Genomic DNA, 18,841 nt, shown 5'->3' on the forward strand with positions numbered 1-18,841 from the left:
ATGCTGGCAGTCCTGAGTTTACCACAGCTGGAACATTGGTCTTTGACTAGTGTGTCACTCTGTGGTCTGGATGCAGCACATCTCCATTCCCTTCCTACTTTTTCCCCTGCATTTTATTCAGTTCTTTTCCTTAGTCTGACCAGAGTGCAGCTGTAGGTTCACCCAGAGGCTGGGAAATACCCACAGCAACCTCTCACTGCACTGCACTGCACTGCACTATAATACATGAGATATTCAAGTGTCTTCACTCTGAGAACCAAGACCACCTGGTAACCAGGCCAGCCAAACCCAAAACACTGACTCTATTCTCAAATCCCTGTAGCATACAAGTGAGATTACAATTTGTGGTCTGTAAACAAAGGAAGAGGGGGAGATGATTGGGATGTGTGTTTGTGTGTGTGTGTAGCTTGAAATGCCTCTGGGGTGCTAAGCCCTACCAGACACCCACAACAGGTGGACTGAGAGAAAGATGTGGAGAGGAATGAGTGAGAACAGGAAGTTTGCATGCAGCTGTTTTGAAGAAAACAGGTGGACTGCATCCATCCTTCCCTCCAAGGAGTAAAAGAGAGTATAAAAATGAGTGAGGGGATGAAGAAGAGGAGGTGGAGCAGTGGATAAGAACATTGTTTTCCTCTTTCTTCAAGCAGTAAATCCCCTAATCAGAGCCCAGCCTTGTTTCCATAACTCCGTTTATGTGTAAATCATTGTTTCTCTGATTGTCAGCATATGTGTGCCTGCATGAATGTTAGAATATGAGAGCTTGATGGTTACTTACACACAAGTAGAGCATGGTGAATAACGAAAACGAGGCATGTCCTGAGAAGAAGGATTTCCTGTGGAGAGAAACCGTAACTTTTAAACTCTGAAGGAGTACATTAATGAACATATTATATTCTGTTCATACTGTGTGTGCATCATTGTTTACACAAACCTAGCTTCCTGTACTTCACTATCTTCCCCAGTGCAGGTGTAGTTGGTGATGTACCCCAATGAACAGTTAATAGTGGAGAAATCTGGTTTGCAAACATCTAAGAAGTGGGGTCTCATCCGACCTACAGACACCTTGGCAATGTCTGTGAATGACTGGCTGATGGCGCAGCCAAAGAGAAACACACCTATCTGCAAGATGACACACAACAGTGATTAGATAAAGCAGATGACTGTAATTGATTGTTGATTGTTAGATAATTACTGTTGCTATGATTTTAAGACTTGTAGACTTACACAGCACAAGTACCTAAAACGATAATGGTAGCACTCATTTTTAAAAAGTAGCATGCTATTCTAAGACCAGAAATTTTGTGGCTGATGTAAAAGTTGTGTTGCTAACACATTTTAACAGCTGTTACTAAAAATATCTTCTGAGTAATTCACTACACTCAGTACTGCTTTTGACTTCCTCAAGAGGCTGGTGCAGAGACCACAGAGAGGTCTCATATCACTTCAGTTATATTGCACTGAAGGTTTACAACATTATTTTGTGTTGATGCAAAAAACGTGTTTCCTATCCCACTTTTGAGATAATGTTTTAGTTCCTTCAAAACATTCAATAGCTGTTATTGGAATTTACAGTTGACTCGTGTGCATCTGGTCTTAGATAAACACTTAATAGTGTTTCATGCCATGCTAGATAAAAAGAGAGTCGTTCCTATGTTCCAGGATTATGTGCCTTACATAAAAAGACTGCCATGACATACCATGTTAAGTTTGGCAATTAAATTGAGATGTTTAAAAAAATGCTTTACTATGTACGTAATTATTAGAACACGTATGTCAGTCAGATGCGGAGCTGACCTGCTTGTAGAGAGCTGCAACGTAGGGATTCCCCACAAATGACTTGGTTCCTTCGTGCAGCTGGTGAATCCTGTAGCATTCTCCAATCACAATCTAAAAGGAACATTTTTTTCAGATACACCATACAACACTTATTACAAAAAAATTATTTTTTTAAGAAGTTTCCGAATCAAACAGCACTACATTAGTTTCAGACACATAAAACCATGCAACAAAATTGTAACTTTTGAGTTATCATGCAGGAAATCTAATTCAATTCCAGGCTGAAGTAACAGAGAGATTATGAAGGATGTAACAGACAGGAAAGACAGGATAACATGATGGAAAGTCACACATAAACAAACATATAAAATGAGCATGGCCTGCCTTTCCCTCAGGCAGTTTGAATATGATGTGAATGTGAGCAAAGTTTCAGTGATATGATCCGGTCTTCCACGTCGGATGTAAAGAATAAAAAAGAAAGTGAACGTCAATGGAAAAGGAAAACAGGTATCCATATAATTTTCTATGGAGCTTTAGTCCAGTGAGCTGATTGTGAGTCCTGTCGTAGTCTAACCAGGAAATGCTGAGTAGAGTTAAGGCCCATTGAAAAGACCTCATCTATACCGAAGGGGCTTGATCACCAAGTTATCCCTTGAGGCACAAAGATGCCAATTAAATCTGTACCACCTGGGTTCCTGGACTAATAGACCAGTTGCTCTTTCCTTCTTCTTCCCACAAAAGGCTTTAGTCTTCTGAATAATTTCTTTAAAACGTATTTACCTGCACATTTCTATGCCTGCAGACATTGTGAATGCAAACAGCACTATGTGCACAGATGAATGTGCACACGTTCACACTGCCTACAGCAGTCTTTCCACACAATGTACCTTCGTGTTATTAGCTTTTTTTACTGTGTACATGTACTCTTTGTGTGTGCTGTTAATCTTGACAAACACACCTATCCTGGGTATTGGGTGCTCAGCTCAGCTCACAGCCAGGCGAAATAAACATGGTGGTGTAATGTGTGTTTGTCTATGCTATTGTCATTGAATTACTCAGATCAGAGGTGGAGATTAAAACCACAGGAGACCAATACAGGCCACAATTGTTTATTTTTGTTGCCAGCATTCAAATCTCTTCTCCTGTTTCTACCCCATGTCTTGGTTTATATATTTGCTTGTAATATACTTACACATCTCTATTATTGCTAATTTATATTGTAATATATCTATATCACGACTAAAGCACTTTCTGGATGGATGCAAACTGCATTTCGTTGCCCTGTACCTGTGACATGTGCAATGACAATAAAGTTGAATTCTATTCTATTCTATTCTATTGTACAGGGCATCTCTGAGTAGCCCAGAGAATCTAACCATTTTTTTTTAGATCATCATTATGTATGGTAACTCATAACTTCTAACTGTGGAAACACAGTCTGCCAGACATGAATATGTCTGACCAGCAGGGCTATTGGGATTTTCCTTTCAGCAGAGATAAACAAGAGACCCAAGTGGAATCTGCTACCACTGCATGTATATATGTGCATATATGCGTATCCATGTGCCTGTGCCAGCATAGGAGACAGCGCGTGTGTTATAGGAATGGTGTCGGCATGGCAGTAGACGCCACTAATGGAATACAGCTGTGTAAGACACGCCAGCTTTGCCCACACGTGAACATGTGAGGGAGCTAGCTAACTAACACAAGAACAGGGTCCTGGATCCAATAAGCAGAAGAGCTGAGCTGGTCCAGCGTGTATGTGCGTGGGCGCCCACTAAGTTGATGGCATAGAGGCGACAGTGAAGCGATGTTTCAGTCTGGGAACTTATGAGGGGGCTGTGCCACATAGGAGTCTGGGGGCTGTAAAGATCATTTAGCTTGACCACGTGGCACTAATTGTCATGCACCCCAACACAAGTCATTATAACATGTTTCCACTAAACCTGACCCCCTCTAATCTGCTGGCACAACACTAGAACCTTTCCCGTTTTCTGGAGCACGGTTCCAGTCATGGGAATGAAGATTTCATGCTGTTGCTAACTAGTGAGATGCTCGAGGCTACCAGTGTGGCAGCAAACAGAGCGCTGACATATTTACCAGTAGTAATGAACAGGGCACAGAGGGCACAGAGTCAGCCATGAGAATGGAGTAAGAGCTCATAAAATCTCTTTGGTCTTTGGCATGCATGCATCAACACACATATACACCAACATACACTTCCTAATATCGCTTGGGGGGCCTCTCACTACCGACTGACTCACTCACTTAGTAAAGTAATAAAATGCAGGCCATTACAAATGGCTTGGAAAAAGCTCCTGAAGAATGAAGTATTAAGAAGAAAGCATTATAGAATGGAGGGGGAAACAAAAAAGCACATTTAATGGAAAAAACTGGAGAATTTTAGATAACACTGCATGATAAAAAACTAAAATTTGATGAAGGCTCTATGTTAGGTTTGGGACTATGCATTTTGGTTTCTTAATGATCCTTTTCTTTTGTCTTATGCTTTAAATCCAGCTTCTGTCTGCTCTACCTAAAAACACTGACTCACTCCCCACCAAGCTCAAGAAGATCCCGTGTTAAAAGTTGTAGATATTTCGATGAGCCATCTTTATATAATCTTCATTCGATTATTGACCAAAATGTATTATTTTTTGCAATAAATAATCAGCCTCACCGATCTCTGTACTTACTGGGGATATTAACCGGATATCAATTTTGCTCCATAGGAAGGAATCCACACCTTGAGACATCCGGTGTATGTTCTTGGCGCTCCAGCTAACATTGTGAAGCTACGATCTGCACGATTATGACTTAACAAGAGAATACCGCCTATGTACTATTTACAATACTTAACCAGCGCGGAACTTCAGTTGCTCTCTGATAGTTGCCTATGGCTCTATGTGAAGAGCCACTTGTGACAGGGCCAAGGTGCTAATCCGGTCCAGACGATCTGATTTTTCTTTACTTTCAAAGATTATTTTTAGTTTAGTTGAACTATATTCACAGATTAGAAATTCACTGAGCTATAAGACCTTTTGCTTTTTGGAATGTCAATAAATGTATGATGTTTCCAGAGCCAAAGTTAAATAATTTAGACCTCAACGTTACCCAAAATAGCCATAATGATGATTTTTGTCACAACTGAGTAACCCTACTATGACGTATCTAAGAGTTTTACAAGAATTAAACCAAGGGAGGTGTAAAGATCGACTTACGGAGAAGATGCCAATAAGAATGCCAACACCACAAAGCACAGCATCACTAATGGTCTCTCCCTCTTTTCGCGGGTACCGGATGGACTCGTCCGAACAGTAAAACCCGCGCTGGTACGGCTGTATGGTGCTAGTCTCAATGATCAGGAAAGGCAGGCTAGCTACAAAAGACACAAAGAGAGAAGGACAGGAAGAGGGAGAGAAGAAAGAAATAATAAAAGCACCAGGTCAGTTACACAGACACAAACAGGAGAGAACGGCGGGAGCACAAGGAGCATGCCGGCACTGGGGATCATGGGATAGCAGAAGTGGTTGGGGCTTAAGGAAGTCATGGATGGACAGCTTAGAGCAAAGGAGTGACTGTTTTCCAAAATCAGATGCACTTGCAGCTCAGTTATATAAGCCTATCTAAACTTTGGTAGAGCTTATGTAGCAGTGTCACTCCTTCACAGCCACCTTCATGAACCTCGAGCCCTTCCTATTTCCGCCTTCAGCGTTTCCCATCACCAAGTGCTCTTTGTGTCGGATGGACTTACGGACACCGCAGGCAGTGTCAAGCCAACAGAAATGAGGACTGAGGAAGGTACGGTGCTTCTCTTGTAGGGGTAGTACAGGCTGGAGTCGCTGCAGTAAAACCCCCTGTGGTAAGGACGAATAGCGGTACGATGGAGTACCAGGGCTGGCAGCATAGCTACACACAGACATACACAAACACATGGATAGCTGCATGAACCTATGCACATACATGAGCTGACTCACAGTCACATCTAATACGGGGAATCATACTGTCACATAGCTCAGTTTACTTACCTGTAAGCTGAAGAGAAAGTATCATTAGAAAACAAATTAGAAGACAAAAACCTTTCACAGGTGCGTGTGCTCACAGTAAACAGTCTGTTTACTCGACAAACTGTCTCCTGCTGCTCCAGTTGACAGTGCGACAGCAAGCCATTGAGAACTGAGCTTTATCCTGTAGCTTCACTCACTCCTCACAGTGCAAACATACACTGGCACTCAAGGCTATTGGTTCATTATTAAAGAAGAAAGAAACCAATCAACAGGGGGATACTGTCAATAAAGTTTGCGTAGTGTTAGGGAAAAGAGTGTCAAAATATCTACTAAAGAAAAAGAAACATTTTTTAGGACATCCCTCTTGTACTACTCCTTTAACCCTCCATGACAGTCTAAAGAATTTCACAACTAATAACAATGCAGGGCCATGATTAGCCATTAGCCAAAATTCATTTTGATGTCTGCCTTCCTAACCAGTCTCACACACATGGACTAATATAATCCTGACAAGGAGAAAAGAAATTTATATCTCCAAATCAAAGCAATACAAATATAGGCGTGTAAACTCTGGCTGGGACTTTCAAATTCTCCTTTGAGGGATTTAAAAATGTGCGAATACCAAGAAAAACAAAAGAAAGCCCACCCAAATCTGGAACATTTTTTGCATGAGAACATGTTCTCATGCAAAATGTGTGTTCATAGTTGCTCATAAATAGAGAGAACTCAAGACAAGAAGGCGTCCTGAAGACCCACTTCCAGACACACCAACATATACATTCAATGTCAGACTGCTCAGAAAGTATTCCCACATGTGGTTCATGCGGTTAGCTCACATCATGGTTTCCTTTGACGTTTTGGTTAAAGATGCAGGTCTACTCATGAATGCTGCTGAGAGCCACGGCTGTCTTCTCGCCAGTGATGGGTGATGACGATCATGTTACTGGTCTGTACTGAGGAGCACAGCACTCAGATGAACTTCTCGCAAACCTCAAAATACACATTCTTGCGCATGCCTCTGAGAGAAGCACACTCAGCTTTCAGACTTGCATAATGAAACTAAAAGAAGACAGTGTTGTCTCAGGTGCTCGTCAGATCAATGTGTATATGTTTAAGCCATGTAATATGGCTACAGTCAAGAAAAAAAACATTTTTTCTTGATTTTACACTGTTTTGCTTCCTCTGAAGGCAAATTTTGCCACCAGAGTTTAAAGCGTTTTTGTATTATTATAGCTGATTTTAGTGTGAATTAAGCTCTTTTTCTCATTGACTCTCTTTCCACTGGTCAACATAGGTCAGCAGATGTAATGGTCACTGAAGCAGACACCTGCACAAACAGCATGCAGAATTCATCAGGGCACTGGTGGGCCCACACAAGGCTAGCCCAGGCTACGGTGGTGTCTGAGACCATGTTGTGCATACAACAGGAAGAAGGAGATGTGGGTGAGCACAGAATTGCCCAGGCAAGGCAGGGCGGGACGATCAACACAACTTAAGACGAGGAGATTCCAGCGTGTTTCTGTTCATACAAGACTTTCAGCATAATCTGCCTGGGAACTTGGCTACAGATACTTTAAACAAAGTGAGAACCGTCACATGTTAACTCTAGGCATAAACTGGGGTATGTTGGGTAAACATTCAGCCTGGAAAATAAAACATTTCCAAAAATCAGTTTCTGGTTTCTCTCACAGCATTCCCTGCTTTTCCTGGGGTTTTGCGTTTTTCTCCCCCCTTCTTTCCTGTCTTTCTCCATCCTTCCAAGCTGGCCTGCTTGTGGAGGGAGGATTCACATGCTAATGAGGAGGCATGAAAGAAGTTCATGGGCTTAACAGACACACTCAGACAAAAACACACAAGCTAACCAGTGCTTAAAGGCTAAACCGATGGGAGAATACCATGGGAAACTCGGGAGTTGACCAGCTGAATGACTGAAAAAGTAAAGCGAGATTGAGCAATTGAACACCTCGACACTACCTATTGAGAAGTCATGAAAGCCTCTCTGTCTGCCCGCTGCACAGCCTTGAGATGCCAGGCTCTTTTGCGCTGCCCACCCACCCCTCCATGCTGTCGCCCTTAAAGCACCCTGTATGTTGGCATTCTCCTCATACCACAGTCAGTCCATGAAAGTCTCAGCACAAATTCAAAGGCACACCAGTGTTAACCTTATGTCACCTCTGAACTTCATCTACAAACAGTGGCGTGAAGATATATGACCCCTTTTCCCCAAGAGCAAATGACCTTCGGGAGACCTGCTGACCCACAGAGAGAGGAAAAGTGGTGGAGGAGTGTCAGAGGAGGGAAAAACCAAGACAGAAGGGAAGGAAACAGAAAGAAGTGGGATGGGCTGTTAGCAAAGACCTGTGGTGCATCACTGAATTAAAAAAAACAACTACTTTACAAGTTCTGTCAAGAGGTCGCTTTTACGCGATGATGCAGTTAATACTTCAACTACCGAAACAGAGGAAACATTCATTTGAAGAAGTTGTGTGTGTGCTTTGATAGGAAATGAGCCTTACACACTATTAAGCCAAGGAGCTGTTTTTAAGCAGCAACAAACTGGCATGTAAAGAATAATTGGGGTCTAAAAATTCCCTCAATGGCGAGCTAGAGAAAGAGAGGGAGGGTCCGAAAGTATGGAGAATTCAACAGGAAAAAAAACCATAAATGCACTCACACACACATAACCAAAGTGGGTGGCTTAGTGAGTTTGGGAACAGTTCTATTTGTCTTATCAGATCCTGTCATGCACTTCTCTCTTCAGAGAACCGCTACAGACCACTAAAGACTTACCGCAGGTCAGAGAGAGAGAGAGAGAGAGAGAGGAATTCCTTTGGCTGGTTGAATCTGTGTTTATATGCAGAGGTCATGGCAGGGCCTGTGTATGCATGTGTGTGAGTGAGAGAGCGAGTAAGGGCACTGGACTTATTTTCCATTCGTAAATCCACTCACGTGCTCACGCTCTGCTGCCTGCTGGAAATGACAAACACATGATAAAAATATGTCCACGTGTGTTTAAGCTGGGTTGGGGTTTTTAAATTTATGTATGTAGTTTTCTTTGTATGTGATCGAGTGTGTATGTGTGTGCATTTGTTTATGTGACAGAGATTATCCTTCTGGCGTCCGTTTGATTGGCTTTGGAGCTAAATTTGGCGTAGTGAGCGAGAGCTTCGATTAGCAAGACTAAGACCGATTTTTTTAGTAAGAACAAAAAGTATTTATTTTATCAAACTGTTACATAGCTAAAATGAAGAATTTAGGATTTTTAAACAGTCTTCTTTACTATACAGTTCAAAGTTCCTTCAGACTGCAAGGCAATGATTAGGAATCTGCTATCACTTTCTTTTTTGTACCTTAAGCCTGGCTATACTTGGCACAACAGGAAACAATTGTTATTCCAGTGCCAGCTAAAGCTCTACATTGCTTAAAAGGTTAATACCCTTTGACATTGCACTAATATCCCTGTAGAACAGCAGCGTGTATGTCGAGTCCATGGTAGCGAGGTTCCCGCACTTTGGTTCTCATGACTTTCTCACCGTTCTGGGTTTCTATTGATATTTTAATAGGTTTTCATGGCTTTCACAAGCAAAATTAGAATGATATCGTTATTTTAGTGAGTGATGCTGATTGTCAGCAGTGAGTGTGAGAGGTAAATGGGAGGCGGAGCAGGGCAGAGGAAAAGGTATTGTAGTCTGCACTAATGGAGGATTTCCTCCTCCTGTCTCTCAATACGCAATATGTGACCCGTTCTAAGACGGAGTGGGAACAAGGACAATTCAAAGGAGGGTTAGAGAGGGCCGGGTCTATAGTGTCTATAGTGTCTATAGTGGGTTGTGACTCTATAGACTGAACAGTCAATCAATCAAACTGTTTAGTCGCTTCTTCTCTGATTTTTCTCACCTCTATTTTAGCAGATCAGATAGCAGCTCCGCTCACTTCCGTAGCTGAAATCTGAATGTCGCACCAATTATTGCAACATGCCAAGTACAACATGCAGTCTCTAAATATGTGGTTAGATTTACAGTGGATACTGTGATAACAAATGTTGGACAATGTAAGCAATATGTGACATTTTGAGAGAAAACAGGTTAAAGTGTTTTCTTTTCTGTTAAACTAAGTGGAACTTTTTAAAAAACTATAAACAACATGATCTTTGCCCGTGTGGACATGTCAAAGCATTCATATTTTTCAGGCTATTGAAGAAACTCTTAATACTTTTATAATTCTGATTTGTAAATACCAAACAACATAATCTGCATTTGTAAAATGAAGTTTTAAAGTGCCCTACATTGCTAAAGAGAAGTATGGAGAGATATTATCTTGTGGTTATTTGATATGTGTGTGACTGAGAAGGAGTGTCTTTCTTTATGAGCGTCCTTTAGTCCGGTATTGTTGATGAATGAATGCTCTCATCCAGCTGCAAGTGACATTTTGATTACAGAGTGTACATGTGCACTCTAAATGAGAATCGTGTGTTTTCTGTGTCAGTAGTGAGACTGTGTTTGTAACACACACAGGCACATTTTCTATTAAAACAGTGGTACATAGTGTATTTTTAACTGTTTCTATTAATTTATTTATTAGTAATTCCAGTCTCAATCTTAAGCTAAGTGTTTACAGAGGACACATATTCATTATCATTTGTACTGTCACCCCTGAGGTTTTAAAAATGGCATGCCAAGCAGATGCCTTGGATGTTTTGAAATTTGTCACACATCAAACACTATACAGTTAGGCAAGCCCACCCAGTTAGTCCTATCTTAAGGTCACTAAAGCCATGAGCAAGAGTATGTGAGGCTTTCCACATATTTAGAGATAGTGTGCATACATTCAAGACAGATCCCGGAAGAGCAAAGGGTCATAGGTGAGGGATGTGGCATAACTCTAGGATTATACTATAGCCTACAGGATCCAAATGTCACTGTGACGCTGCGTATTGTATCTTTGAGAGTGTGCGGTTGTGTGTGTGGCTATGTGGGTGTGAAAGTGGATTACTGTGGTTTCACTGGCGACTTCAGCCAACTTCTTTCTGAAACAATTTTAAGCTGTCGACCACAAAGGGCTTTAAAAATGTCCTCGTAATCCAAATAAACAAACTTGGCTCCATATAAACCACCCATGCTTTTACCATACACATAATCACTGTTTAGGAAACATACATTTATAAACGCGTGCACAAACATGCACTGATACAGATGTTTGGCTCGAGATATTAGTTTCTTTGTTTCCACAGGTTGCTGATGTGTCTCACACATGTACAAAGCACACAATTACACAAACACAGACGCACACATAGATACACAGGAGTGGCTGAGGTCAGCAGAGTGGTGCACAGAGTGAATCCCTTTTTCCCCCCCCTGTGTGAATGCTGTAGCTACCGGGGGGCCGCTGGCTGAAGCATGTGCTTACTCAGAGAGATTTTATTCACAGGAATAAATGCCTTTTTACACACAGGCATCTGTTGGGACACACTCTAGGGTCTTTTACCAGCAGGCACCTGTGTGGGCAACTTCTGAGTGCTGCTGCTGGCCCTGTGTTGCTTTTGGCTTATAAGTGCATTTGAAGAGATGAAGAGAAATTCACCTTTGGTCCACATCAGAAACTAGGGAAGGCAAGAGGATATTCATAATTTGTTTTAAAAAGATCAGTTAAAAGTTATGGAGACTTATTTAATGCTTGGCTGCACTGTCAGTAAAAAAGACAAATGCACAGCTGCTCCAATGAAGAGAAACATGAGCAGCGTCCAGGGGCCAGATCACGTTATCTGGCTGGTTGGTTAGATGGCTGGCTAGGCGTTTCTCAACGATTGCCATAATGGCATTATTACCCCTTGGGACAAAAGCCTGGCTGTGGAGAGGAGGGCTATGGATTCTCTGAAACCTGATGCTTTCATCTCGGGGTAATGCTCCCCTGAACTTAACGCAAGACTGTCTTCTCATTCCAGCTCACTTCAGCATATACCCCAGACCATTTTTTATAACTGTGTACACAAGATGTTAAACTGCTGCTACAGTACAAATGTAAAGCATGATGTTTTCTAGTGTTACATGGATCCTCTTCAGCCAGGGGGCTTCTCTGTATGTAAACAGGATAGAGCTCAGTGGCTGCAGCTTAGATAAGGCCTGTGCCATTAAAGATGCTGAGCTGATTACTACACAGCTCTGAGCAGATAAGCACTACAGCCCACAATCCAGTCAACAATATAGCTAGAAGCAGCAACAGCCATAAACCACTGATAGATAATCAAGCGACCTTGAGTATCCAGTAAGAAGCTTCTTACACCCTCTCATCTCTCCCTCATTCACTTATTACCCCTCCCTTCTATTTCATCCTCCTTCTGTCTGCCACTGGTCTGTTGGTCCCTGTTAACGAAACAAAGAGCGCTGAGATGCATCAAAAGGGGTATTGTTCTCTCCGAAACAGAGAAATCCCCCTGACCCCCAAACCCCCATCCCTGGATGCACACAGCACACACACACACACACAAATACAGAAGACTGTATATGCAGTAAGAGAAAGTGACAGACAGAGGGGCCTGTGTAACAGCAGGAAGCAGGCCCAAGAAAGGATAGTGTGGGGGGGAAAAGAGATTTAATGAGGCCCATAACTTCAGATCATCTGCCGCTTGCGCTCTAATTTACATTAAAGGGCTAGTGCCATTGTTGTTCATCACATGTTGATTAATAGAAAAACACTGGGTTAAATCAAAAAAGTAACTGTGGAAAAAGTAGAAAGTCTAAGAGTTAATATTTTCATGGGTATAATAGGCAAACAGATGTTTGTTGCCCACATGCAGAATTCTGTGAAATATACATTTACATTTCTTGGTGAAAGCTAAAACACAAGTTTAAACACATGCAAAATTGACTGCTAACAAAAGCTTATTGTAAGGTCCTGCCCAGTAATCCAAAATGACTTAAATAAGCAGTTTGAAAAGTGTTTATATGAGAGGGATATAATCATAGATGAGACATGAGAATGAGAGGCATTACTACACTATTGTTGTCAAAGCGTAAACTACAAGCTGGTGTCTTTGTTTTATTGTGCAATCTGTGTGCCAGGATGGCGACAGTATAAAAAAAGGTAAAGGAGATGAATGTGTCTGGTTTGTATAGCAGTGTGAACAGCTACAGGCAAATTGGTCAAGCTTATGCCTTCAGCTTGCCCACGGGAGCCACATGGGACACACGTCTATAAATCGAGCCACACATGCCTCACACATGCTACTCACAGAGTGAATACAGAATGCTTCACCCTTCAGGCTATATGGTCCATTTAATGACAGCTCTGGGTGCTCTCTCTCTTACTCCCGAATCCCAAAGGACACACATGCACACGCTCACACCCACACACCTCTAATCACAGCCCTGCTAAGGCACATACCCCAGGGGTTTGGTGGTTAACTCTTGCACCAGCAGAAACCAGCCGCATGTCACAATGACAGTCGGGAAATTTTGCAGATCTGTCTGGCATTGATGCAACCGGTGCTCTTCATCTCAACACGCACGAAAAAAAACATAGATCTTCTCAAAAATGTGCAATTATATTAGCATCTTATCTAGGAGAGATAGTATCCCTATGGCTTCTGTTATCAGGGACATCTGCTGATCTTTATCCTCTGCCAGAGGACACTCATCACCTTCTTAAGAGCCATAACCTCACCTTGTCCCGAAGCCGCCAACATAAACACTCATCACAGACTGGCCACAGATAACATTTAGATATCAAAATGGCAAAAGTATAGTCGAGTAATCAAGCTATGTTGTGTTGTGATGTGCAAAGTGTTCTCACAATAAACACTCAATCTGATCACTGTCAAAACTGAATCCTGAGACATATTCTTCTGTGCATGTCTATTAAGCGTCTGCTGTGGTTGACACATGAGTGTAACTAATGTCACACAGAGAGCATTGCAGACATTGATCATATGTGAGTCTATTTTCTTTCTGACCTTTCACCTAATGTTTAAACAGATCCCAATAAATCCCAGCCAAATATATTTCAAAGAACATGTTCATGGCTCTCACCTCTGAAAGACTTGTGCAGAATCCCTGAGAATATTTACCCTTGGATTAAGGTCAGCATCTTTGGATTGGAGCCTGTGTTTCAGTTTCTCTTTGATGGATTCACATGCTGCTTCAATATAGTTTTCTAACAGACACAGACTGTATAATCTATGCATATCTATATTCTTCTAATATTATTTTGTTCATTATAGATTTTTCCCTTATTATTCTGGGACAATTATGAAGACAGAAGACTGGCTCCGGTAGAGAAGGAACAGGGGGAAGGAATGGAGATAGATGTGGAAATGGACTAGGAGAAAAAAAAAAGAGTCAGGATTTCATTTCACAACCACACCCACCTCCGACCGACACTACCTTTCCGTTTCCCACCCTTTCCTGAGCTCCAATATACACACACACTCTATATGCCCCCTGGTTCACTTACTCCCAAAATTGCACCAGATGTCCCATCCAGAGTCTTTGGGCACAGAGGTACAGCCAGATGAAGAATTTGTGAAATTCTCGAAAATATTTGTAGAGCGGCTCAGGATTGAAGTGGCTGAGGCCTGGAGAGGTGGAGGTTAAACCTCTCTGACTTTAATGAGAGGCTGTGTGACTGACTGCTGTAATGTTATAGCAGCTGATGGGAACGCAGGAGTCGAATACAGAAGGATTAATGCTCCGGGCCCAGTTATGAAGCTGATTCCTCGAGGCCAAAAGGTTACGCTCTTCTTGGCTACCTGTCTGTGATTTGTGGAAAAGCAGACCGCTGAACACCTGACTGTATCAGAGCTCCAAATTTTGCAATAAACACATAATTAAATGTTTTAAAACATTATATATTTTTTTGCCTCCTAGATCATAATAAGGAGATAGATCATGATCCTTTAAAAGAAGCATATATAGAGTCAATGAAGCCAGTCCCGGACAATCCATGTTTATGTTTTACAAAAAGACCACTCCATCCCAAACCAGTTCTGCAGAAGCAAACACATAATGTATAATCCCCTTTGCATTGTGTAAAACTTAATCATGGTTTAAGTGAGACTACTTTTGGATGCTTGGGTTCCAGAGGGCTCTAGTCTGTGTCTCGTTGCAGTGTTCTCACAATAAACATTTTTTTTTTCAAACAGCCAAGAGAAGACTATTGGGCAGTGAGTCGCCAAAAGGGAATACGAAATTCTGCGGTCGAGTTTGTGTATTTATAGTAAGTGTATACTGTTTGTGTGCACGCTCCTTATAGCGTTGCTAAATCAACTCGACTGCTCTGTAGGAGTGGAACCTGATCCAGAGTGAAATCAGCAGATGATGGTTGTGCTCAGCTGCCAAAACTGTATGCCGTAACCCCGGTCTTGGTAGTTGAGTGCTGGAGAGAATGTGAGTATGCTTTTTCAATGCCTTTCTAATCTTGCTGTGCTTGTGCATTATCATTTTTGTTTAGCAAAACCAACTGGGATGGCTTCTTCATTAAACATGTAAACATGTTTTCTTTTGTCCTTGTGTGCAGCTATAGATGGCCTCAGATGTCTTTTATGCAGACACTCATTATCTGCGCCTAAGGGTGTGTCAGTTGGGCACATTAACATCCGTTAGGAAGATGTAACTGCAGAGACTCTGCATGTAGAGCCCAGCTGGCAGAATAGGAACTAATTAAAGGTAATGAGATATTTATCTATTTCCTAGTTTTAGTAGTGTACACTACTTTTTAGCCATAAACACGCTCAGAACAAAAGCCACCAACCATTAAGCATTCCGCTGAGCTCTTCGACAACACACCCGCATTCCTCCTTCCTCATTCAGGATGCCCTGATAACCCTCCCTTTCTACTGATCTCTTCTCCCTCTCTTTTAACCCCCTCCCCAGTCACCCCTCGCACCAACCCGCAACTCCCCCCAAACCACTGAAGTGGGCCAACCAATCATCACTGAGCAGCCAGATTGTGTTTAGCATAACAAAGGAGAATCTTTGTAACCATTTGTTACTGTGTTCTTACATGCATTGTGTGAGTTTACAGGCATACATGCGTGTCTGTGAGTGCGTGTGGGTGTCCTAACAAGGCAATGGAGAACTGTCTGTAGAGCTTTAACCAATAAAGGAAGTTGGTTTGTGCAGGAAATTCAGTCCACATGTGATCAAAGCTCATCTACAGTTATATGAACGCAGATGAAACAGTGTATCTCTGTCTGGGGTTCTTTAATAAGAAAACTAGTATAAACCCAATGGAAAACTTTGTCTGTCAGCGAGCTTTGCTTCTACCTCACAGCACTTATGTGGAGTTAATGTGCACCATTTGTAACATACTGGATGATACAATCCAGTTCCTGTGTGGTAGTGTTGCATACTTCATTGGTACTTTACTAGTTCCTTTATATTGCGCTATTGGTGTGTCTCCCACCTGCTCCTCTAAAGCCCGGTCAGCCACTGGTCCCACTTTTCGATCCCTCACTCAAATTGGAGAGGCATTCCCCTACCACAACACATGCTTAAGCAATTATTCCACGCATTCCCCTGGACAGAGAGGGAGAAAGAGAGCCAGAAAGAAAGAAAGAAAGTAATTTGAAGTGAAGAGATCAGGGGCAGCTGGCCAGGGATTGGCAAGATTCTGGGAGTGAATGTGTAGAAGTTAAGCAGAACTCCCATAATCCTTTTCCAAAAAAGAGAAAGGGGAGATGGGGGGAATGAAAATAGTGTGAAAAGAAGGAGGGGGGGGGCACTGGCACTCAACACTAAAAGGACTGGGCTACAGTGACAACAGCCAAAAACAAACCAGCAAAGCAACACACACACACAGACACACATACACAAAGGCAGCACACTGAATCTGCATGGGATGCCCACTGAATAACCCACTGAATAACATGTTCATCTGATTTGGGGTCAGATGATCATGGTTATCAGAGAACAGACTGGGGGAAGTGGTGGGTGTTGTCTGGTTATTTTTAAGGGCAGGTTCGAACACTTGAAAATATTTATGCCCCGGGCATGTTGACAAGGAGCACTAGGACCAACTGATCAGTTACAGTGACACTCCATGGACTTTGAAATGATCAGTATATTATCTGGTGACAGTTCTCTCCGATGAGAAGTCAGTCAGCTGTCTTGATAACAACAACAGTTTTCTCTTTTTCTCAGTTTACAAACTGATTGTGATTCTGGGTTGAATTAAAGAAAATTAAAAGTGCGAACTCCTGAAATGTTGTTTGATTTTTTTATTTTATTTTTTTGTTCGCCACTTCCACTGCCCGGGGGTGTTGCGTTGGAACTGGATGATAAGGGGATGTGGCAGCTTAAGTTGTTTTGCAGTTACAGATAACGGGCAACTTTTAAAATGATAATACTCTTATTGGCAAACTTGAGAAAAGGCGGGCACTGTTTATCTATTCTAAAGAGGGCTTTTATTGTGAGTGCAATGTGCAGAAGTTTCTGTCTTCAGTTTTTTGTGCATGTACTCTACAACAGCTGATGTGAGATACGCAGTTTAAATGGTAACAGAGAGGAAAGCGTCGTGTATACGTATCTGTGAACTTACCAAGTAGAAGGCAGAAGACATCGAGCGCTATTAGCACCTTCTTCTTACTGTTGTCAACACCATTGTTGTTATTTAACGTAGAGGTTCCTCCGTTCCTTGTCTCTTGAGCCATTGCTTTCTCATACATGTAATTTTGCATTTGATGAGTCCCCGTTTCAGCTCAAAATCCCACACTGCACGGTCTGTGAAGAAACTCTGTCAGGCTCTCAAGTCCTTGGAAGAAATGTCATGCAAAGCAACGGGAAACAAACTTCCCAACTCGCAGCTCTCTCGGAGTGTCTGATCTGTTTATGACTCGCTCTCTCGTATTTCACTTTTACAAAATAATTAAAAGTCAGATGAGTAGTCGGCTAAATGGAGAACGGACCCGCGGCACGAACTTAGTTTAAAAAAAAAATTGCCTGCACTGGTACTGAATGGAAAGCCCGCTCCTCTTTATCTGTCTTGTTTCAAAGACTTGGAGTGAGACTTGCGTTGCGCATCGACAGCCGCTCTTGTTATATCAATCCTTCTTCTCCTCCTCCTCCCCCCGCTCTCTTAGTTCCTACAGCAGCCCTCCTCCTCTCGTCTCCATCCCTGCTTGAAAAACTTGGAAGAGTGGAGCCCAGCAGTGGACAGACCACCGGTGCGGAAAAACCGCTCCTAGCGGTTACTCACGGTAACAGGCGCGAAACAACCGAAGCGCTTTTGAGTTGAGACTATTAAAAATCTTTGTTCTTGGACAGACAAAATAAAGAGAATATGTTCCAGTATATAGTGCTAGAGTTTTTTTTTTGTTGTTGTTGTAATTTTCAACAAAGAATTTATTTTAAAAGATAAAAAATATATAATATTGTAACAATTAAAGTTCAATTGTTACAATATATAATATTGTAACAATTAAAGTTCAATTGTTAATTAAAAGATTGATATTTGTTTTTCATGTGCAAAATGTGTCGAAACTTTATATATATTTGTCCAGTCTCCATACAGAGACAAAGTCGGGAAGTCTGTAATTCGTGATTTTAATCTTTTTTAACTTCAGGAAATTTCTGTTTCCAGACGATTTTTTATATGTTTAATTAAAAAAAAAACTTATAATATAACATAATGTAATATAATATGTTGGTGAGCGAACACTATTTGTTGTCCAATTTGAGAAGCTCGAGCCTTGTGTTATTTTGTGTATTTTCATCGTATTCCCGTTTCCTCTTTTTTCATATTGTTGTTTTGTCCTAGATTCCTTTCGATGTGGTTTTTGTCCGGGGAAATGGCTATATAAACAAACATTGCTTGCTTGTTGCGTATTGAACATACGCAGAACATAGCAGCAGAACGAAATCCGAAACTCATACCAGGTATTGATGAATCATGCGTATACTGCCATCTAGTGGTGAAATCCGAACAGCTCAACTTTGTCCTTTTTTCTTTCTTTCTTTTTTTTTTAAGTTTTCTAAAATTGTCTTGGCTACCTATTTTCTTTAACCAGGTTATTAAAATCTAATACGTAATTTGTGAAACGACGATATGCACACACCAGCGTTAGA

The 18,841-nt window shown here is 41.6% G+C and overlaps 1 protein-coding gene across 2 annotated transcripts in view; it reads right to left on the minus strand.

Annotated features, from left to right (window-relative positions):
- The window catches only part of plpp3 (phospholipid phosphatase 3), a 28,586-nt gene extending 10,685 nt beyond the window's left edge, over window positions 1-17,901 (minus strand). The window contains exons 1-5 of one of the 2 annotated variants that reach the window (XM_031753664.2): window positions 17,316-17,454; window positions 4,998-5,155; window positions 1,795-1,887; window positions 932-1,119; window positions 776-833 (exon numbers count right to left, since the gene is read on the minus strand). In XM_031753664.2, coding sequence (XP_031609524.1) covers window positions 776-833; window positions 932-1,119; window positions 1,795-1,887; window positions 4,998-5,155; window positions 17,316-17,454 — 636 coding nt within the window. Of the gene's footprint in view, window positions 1-775; window positions 834-931; window positions 1,120-1,794; window positions 1,888-4,997; window positions 5,156-5,530; window positions 5,686-17,315 lie in introns of both variants that reach the window. The other variant, XM_031753665.2, reaches the window with a different exon arrangement.
- Between the last annotated feature and the right edge of the window lie 940 nt (window positions 17,902-18,841).

Source organism: Oreochromis aureus, linkage group 23, assembly GCF_013358895.1.
Source record: "Oreochromis aureus strain Israel breed Guangdong linkage group 23, ZZ_aureus, whole genome shotgun sequence".
Taxonomy (NCBI): Eukaryota; Metazoa; Chordata; class Actinopteri; order Cichliformes; family Cichlidae; genus Oreochromis; species Oreochromis aureus.